Consider the following 6,170-nt stretch of genomic DNA (forward strand, 5'->3'; position numbering starts at 1 on the left):
ATCCTTGAATCCTATTCCTCCTTGTTCTTTTGTTAAACATAACTTCTCCCAACTTATCCAGTGTATCTTTCTCTTGTGTTCCAATGAATTCCACCAAAAACTAGACATTGCAGAGGTGATTTTTTTCACAGGTAGTTATAGGCAGCTTGAAACACGTCATTGCATTAACAGGTAGAGCCATTGCTATTGCTTTCAGAATGATTTCTTTACCTCCAAGAGATAAAATACGTTCAAACTAGCCAGATAACCTTGATTTTAGTCTGTCAAAAATATAATCCAGCATATCGACTTTAGAACTGCTAAAACACTCTGGAAGACCTAAGTATGAGCCAGTTCCTCCTTCCTGATGAATACCTGTTAACCTCTTAATAGCTTCCAGAGTTTGCTGATCCACATTAGAGCCAAAAGTTATTGAGGATTTGTGCACATTAATCCTTTGTCCGGTTACCCCGCCATAAGATTGTAAGATTTTCTGGAGAACTTCAACTTGGTAAAGAGAAGCTTTACAACTATAAAGGATATCATCAGCAAATAAAAGATGGTGAATAGAGGGTCCAAAAGGAGAAAACTGAATTCCTTGAATTGTTCCTGCATTTTCAGCTATATTCAACATATGTGTAAGGCCTTATGTACAAAGCACAAAGAGAAAGGGAGAGATAGGATCACCCAGTCTCAAACCTCTATGAGGAGATATTATCCCAAAAGATTGCTCATTTAGCATTACTGAATATGTAAGGTAGACACACAAAACATAATCCAATGAATCCATTTATGGTGAAATCCTAATGCAGTAAGCAACCCTCTAAGATAATTCCATTCCAGTCTATCAAATGCTTTGGACATATCTGATTTTATTGCCATATACTCTGAAGAAATTAAAGGATGAGTCTTAGAGCATGTACCAATTCATGAGCAATAGATATGTTATCAGAGATTAATCTTTTCTCATTTTCATCAATCCCCTGATTTTGTTCTTCATTATTGGTAACTTAGACATGCAAAATACTTCTACACCCTTCTTTAGACACATCCTTTAAATAACACACAACATCTTCATCATCTCCAATATAATTTAGTATTCCTTTATAGTTTGGGAATGAGAAGGGAAAGTAACTAACTCTCAGATTTTTCACAGCCTCTTCTATCCTTATCTTGATGCATAATTTCTTAACCAACTTAGCATATGATACATCACTAGATGATGTCTTCATAAGAAAATAATACACTTTTTTATCTTCTCTTGAAATCCATTGTACATCTTCTCCAATACTTGAATAGTATCCATCATAAAGAAAGCGTATGACTGAAGTCTTTGGCATTGTCACCTGGAAAAGAAAGAGAAAGAAAACAGTCAATATTTTTCCATTTTTTAGTAGCAGTTCATAAATATAGTTGTATCTATTTGTCTCAATTGCACCAAATTTTTGGGTCCTTAATTTCCTACATAATTGTACCCAATGGTCCCAATTGTCCCAGATCTGAAATCCCCAAATTCTACAAAATCCGGCGTTCAAAGTCAACCTTTCTCAATCATAATAACCAACACAAAACCTTAATCCACTAAGAAAATAAGTCTACTAACCTTAACAAGCATAAAGACCAAATAAATTTACAAATCTACAATTTTTCCAATCCTTCCAATTGAGATTCCACAACAATTTCATTAAACACTGTTATATCTAAGGAAATATTTGTCAAATTGCTAATCTAGAGAATAAGAGAGATTAAAACTACCTTCAAGTGAGTGTTAATAGTGGATGAAGAAGAGAAGGAATATGGAGGATTCAAAATCCTAAGAAGAAGAGCTCAATATCAGTTTTATTTGATTTTTTGGCTAATGAGAAAGGAGAGAGAGTTTTTGTTATTGGTTATTTTATTTTTTTAAAATTTAAATTAATAATATAATATAAGAAGGGTAAAGTGGAATTTTGATAATATTTGAAAGGATAAGGGTAGTAAAAATAAGTAGAAGTTTTTCAAATTAGATTTGGAGCAAAAGGGGCAGAGAGAGTAAAATCCTACCGCTAATATCAGGAATCAACCGTGAGAGGACAGATATAAGCACTGCGCCTACCGGCTACCACAGCTAATATCAGGTATCAACTCCCTCTTAACAATATTCTCATCTGTCTACTCTTTATGATTGTCCATTATTGAAACACATCTTTTCTCAGACTAGGTTACTGTCTAGGAAGGTCCTGTATCAATATCAAGTTCGTCAATCAGGACGATCTCAAAGTTACCACTCATTTGACTAATCGGTCGCACAAACTCACCACAAAGAGACAAAGATATGCTATCAAGGATGCCAACTCAAGTAGATTCTGTACAGAGTCTGGCTAACTATCAACAATTACACCACTAAGTATATGCTCTCAAAAAAGTTGTAGGAGAATCCTGCAAGTTCTACTTAAGCTTTCTCAAGAACTATCTGTTTGTTAACCTTGCTCAAATTCAGAGACTGGTAAAGGTAGCGACGAGTCTAGTGACTAATGTGGAGGAGTACATCTGGGCTTGAAGACACCCCACAGGTAGTCCTTTGAGTTAAAAGCTGCAAACCATAATCACCTTTATTAGTTTTACCTATTCTTGCGAATAATGAAAAGAACAAACTGTAATAGAAAATAGAGTTCCATTATAGATTAAAAGTTCTCTACGACTTACACCAAAAATCCACTGGTAACATAAAAGAGGTGAAAAGTAGCAGTTCTGCATCATCAAGCAGGCATCTCATCGCCAAATCATTCTTCTCCATTTCACCAACAAGGGAATAGAAAGTCTTTTCATCATTACTGGAAACCAAAAACAAAAATGGCCAGACACTTTTTCAACATATGCATAGGACGAGAAAAAAAAAAAAAAAAAAAAATATCAGTATTTCAATGTATACCTTTGACTGGAAGGGAAGAAAAAAAGAGCAACACTGTCGTCCTTAGGTCCTCCATTCTTCAGAAAGGTTTTTGGCCATATTTCCATCCTGGGAAACATTTCAGCAGAGAGGCAGCCCCGTAATGAGCTTGCCTTTTCATGGACTATAGGGCAGGCTAAGCTTGATAGATGAGCAGAAATCCCATCAAAGCTATAGCTGGTTCCTCCTTTTACAGACATCAATCCCCTAGAAATTGACAAAACATATCGGAAATCAAGTGATAATGTCATCAAACCATATAGAGATGCAAAGTGATACAATTAAAGAGCATTACTTCTTTACCTCCATATCGGTTTTTTGATTGGTTGTGCTCTACAATGCATAGATGTCAACCTCTCAGAAGTTTGAGGCATATTTAATTCAGCTTCTTTGCAAGAACTATTCCCATCAGCTAACTGTCTATTTTCAGTAACCGGTATGTTTCCAGAACTTAATTTTCTTTTCTTGGTCGTATAAGAATCGTGATGTCGCACACTAGATGAATTTTCAGCCTCCGAGACAGATGCTCCATTTCCATCTAACCCAGTCAATTCATGAGGTTTTCTGCCATCTGAGATTTCTTGTCTCTTAGCCTCCATTGTTTCTTTAATTGGTAAAGAAGACACCTCCACAGGTTCAACATTTATAGCATCATGGAGCTCATTGTTCTCCACAACTAAAACTGGCGGCGAATGATTGCTGCTCCTTTTCTTCTTCTTCTTCTTTTTCTCACTCTTCTCCAAGATATTTCCAAGATTTGAAGTCTGATCAACTTCTTTGCGACCAGAACCACAGTCATTCCTTTTGCTGGTACAAGAGCTATGATCTGGAACACTAGATGGCTTTTCAGCCTCCGAGGCAGATGCTCCATTTCTTACTAAACCAGTCGATTCATGAGGGTTTCCACTATCTGAGCTTTTTCGTTTCTTAGACTCCTTCGTTGTTCCTTTAACTGGTAAAGAAGACACCTTCACAGGTTCAACACTGGTGGCATCCTGGACATCATGGTCCTCAGCAGCTAAAACCAGCGGGTTGGAATTGCTGCTCATTGTGTTGTTCTTCTTCTCCTTGTTCGTCTTATCCTTCTTCTTCTTCTTCTTCTCTTTCTCATTCTCCTTAGATATATATAGAAGCTTATCAGTCTGATCAACTTCTTTCCGAAAAGAGCTACTGTCACTCCTTTTGCTGGTACCAGCGTTATGGTCTGTACCAGAGTTATAGTCCACTGTTTCGTTAATTGGCGAAGAAGACACCTCCATAGGTTCAACATTGGTAGCATCCTGGAGCCCATGGTCCTCAGCTAAAACCGGCCAGGTGTGATTGCTGCTCCCTTTTCTATTCTTCTTCCTTTTTCTGTCACTCTTCTTCAATATATGTGTAAGCTTAGCAGTCTGGTCAACTTCTATGCTATCAGACTCAATTTCACTCTCATCACAGTCCTCGCATATCCAAGTTATGTAATCCGTAAAAGGAGTCGGTGTTATGCCCACACAATAACTGAAAAAAAAACAATAGAAACAGGTAATAACACAAATGAGCCAATCCGTTTCTCTGGTATAGGGATATACAGAACACAACACAACTCAATCAACTACAAGGGAAAATCAAGAACCAAACTCACCGGTGTATAGCCTCAATCTTACAAGAGTCACAAAAAACTAGTGCTTCTTCAAAACCAATGTCGCCACAAGTTTGACAAACAGGAGGAGCCTGCAACAAAGGGGAAAGAAAAAAACCACTTTTTTTTTTATCAAAGATGAAAGCTTTCCTGTCCCTGAATCAAGAGTTACGAGCCCCTATGTGAAATTTAACAATATCAATCAAAATTCCGAAACATACATATCCGTGCCACAGAGAAACGAGTATGAACCCTCAAAACCCAAACACCAAAAAAACATAATCTTTGTTAAAATTGAGAGAAGAGAGAGTGATAAAGTTACCATCTTTACTGAGAAATTTCGAAATCAGATTCTTTGAGTAGGAACAGGACAGCTCAAAAGGAAGACGATTCGGAGCAAACGAGGCTTAGGGTTTGGGGAATTTGATTAGGGTTTTTAAGTAGTCGCCTTAACCTCCTCAAATATCAGTGATTAACTTGGACTTAAGGCGCTCCCTTCGGCAACACAAATCGCTCTCCCCCTCCCAACATGCATGTCCTCGTTTAGTGAGTGGTTGAGTTAGTTTTTATAGCATAAACCTCCGGCCTCCGGGGAGGAAAGGAGAAAAAAACATTTTTAAGGTTTGAAAAATGGTGCAACCAAAGATTTAATTATCCCAATTTGAAGATATTTTTATTTTTTTTACATTTGAATATAATTTCTTTAAACTAATTTCATTTCCTTATTTTTGATTAACATTTTAATTTTTATTTATTCAATTAGATACAGTAGAATAACAGATTTTTTTTTGGGGTGCAAACCTCTCATTCATTCAAATAGGTAAAGGAGTACAATGTTTAAAGGTTTAGCCAACAAAATGCAAGATACAAGAATAATACAAGCAAACTTAAAAGTAGATAAAATGGATAGAAAGTTCGACCAAATGTGCTCTTGAAAACTTGAGCAGAGAAGCAACAAATCACAAGGAAATTCAATGGCCAAGTGTTGCAAAGTATCAATTGTGAGGGCTCAAGGATCAAATAAAGAGTAACGACGGCTCCATAGAGTCAGGGTTATAATGCTGATTGTCTTTAAACAATGACAGTCAAGAGATGCATCCCTAGATGAGTCTAAGGGTAGGATTCGCAAATAACTATTGTTTCGAACTAGCAACATTGAGTGGTTCTGTTCTAATTGTAGTCTTCGATAAAGTTCCAAACAAAAGGATGCTATAGGAGGGAAAAAAGAGATTTGGGACAGACCTGGGAAATTGAAGTATATTATTTGGGTCGCAAAGCCTTGTCCAGATCTTGTGCAGATCTTGTTCAGCTGCAGCCTAAGTAACACACTTGGTGAATGGATCTGAATCCGAGGAACAAGGAGATGTTGGGGTTGACATCCAAGGGAGCCGGTAAGAGAGACATATGATAGAGTTTGCAATGTGGTAAGAGGGCTCAGATTTGGCGTTGAAAGGCTGTGGGCTCGAGAGAGACAACTCGTCGAGGAAACCCACCTGATAAGCAGAGTAGGGGAAGAGAGGATGTGAAACAGCCCGACCCGTTTTTTTTATAATCCTAATATCTAGTGATCCCATACTCACTAGCAACCTAACCCCCAATCAATAACAAGAGCGGGTAACACAAAACAATCCCAATAACAAATAA

At 37.2% G+C, this 6,170-nt stretch overlaps 1 protein-coding gene across 2 annotated transcripts; it reads right to left on the reverse strand.

Annotated features, from left to right (window-relative positions):
* LOC104742151 lies at window positions 1,004-5,139 on the reverse strand. Of its 2 annotated transcripts, XM_019235729.1 has the most exons (7): window positions 4,849-5,139; window positions 4,530-4,618; window positions 3,212-4,405; window positions 2,891-3,115; window positions 2,665-2,792; window positions 2,444-2,551; window positions 1,004-1,325 (listed from the first exon to the last, which is right to left on the reverse strand). In XM_019235729.1, exons 1-6 carry the CDS (start codon window positions 4,849-4,851, stop codon window positions 2,490-2,492), a joined length of 1,701 nt encoding a protein of 566 aa, XP_019091274.1. In that variant the 5' UTR covers window positions 4,852-5,139; the 3' UTR covers window positions 1,004-1,325; window positions 2,444-2,489. The 2 variants fall into 2 exon arrangements, with proteins under 2 accessions (XP_019091274.1, XP_010461428.1); XM_010463126.2 differs by lacking the exon at window positions 1,004-1,325 and having other exon boundaries at window positions 2,208-2,551.

The sequence above is a fragment of the Camelina sativa genome, chromosome 14 (assembly GCF_000633955.1).
Source record: "Camelina sativa cultivar DH55 chromosome 14, Cs, whole genome shotgun sequence".
NCBI lineage: Eukaryota > Viridiplantae > Streptophyta > Magnoliopsida > Brassicales > Brassicaceae > Camelina > Camelina sativa.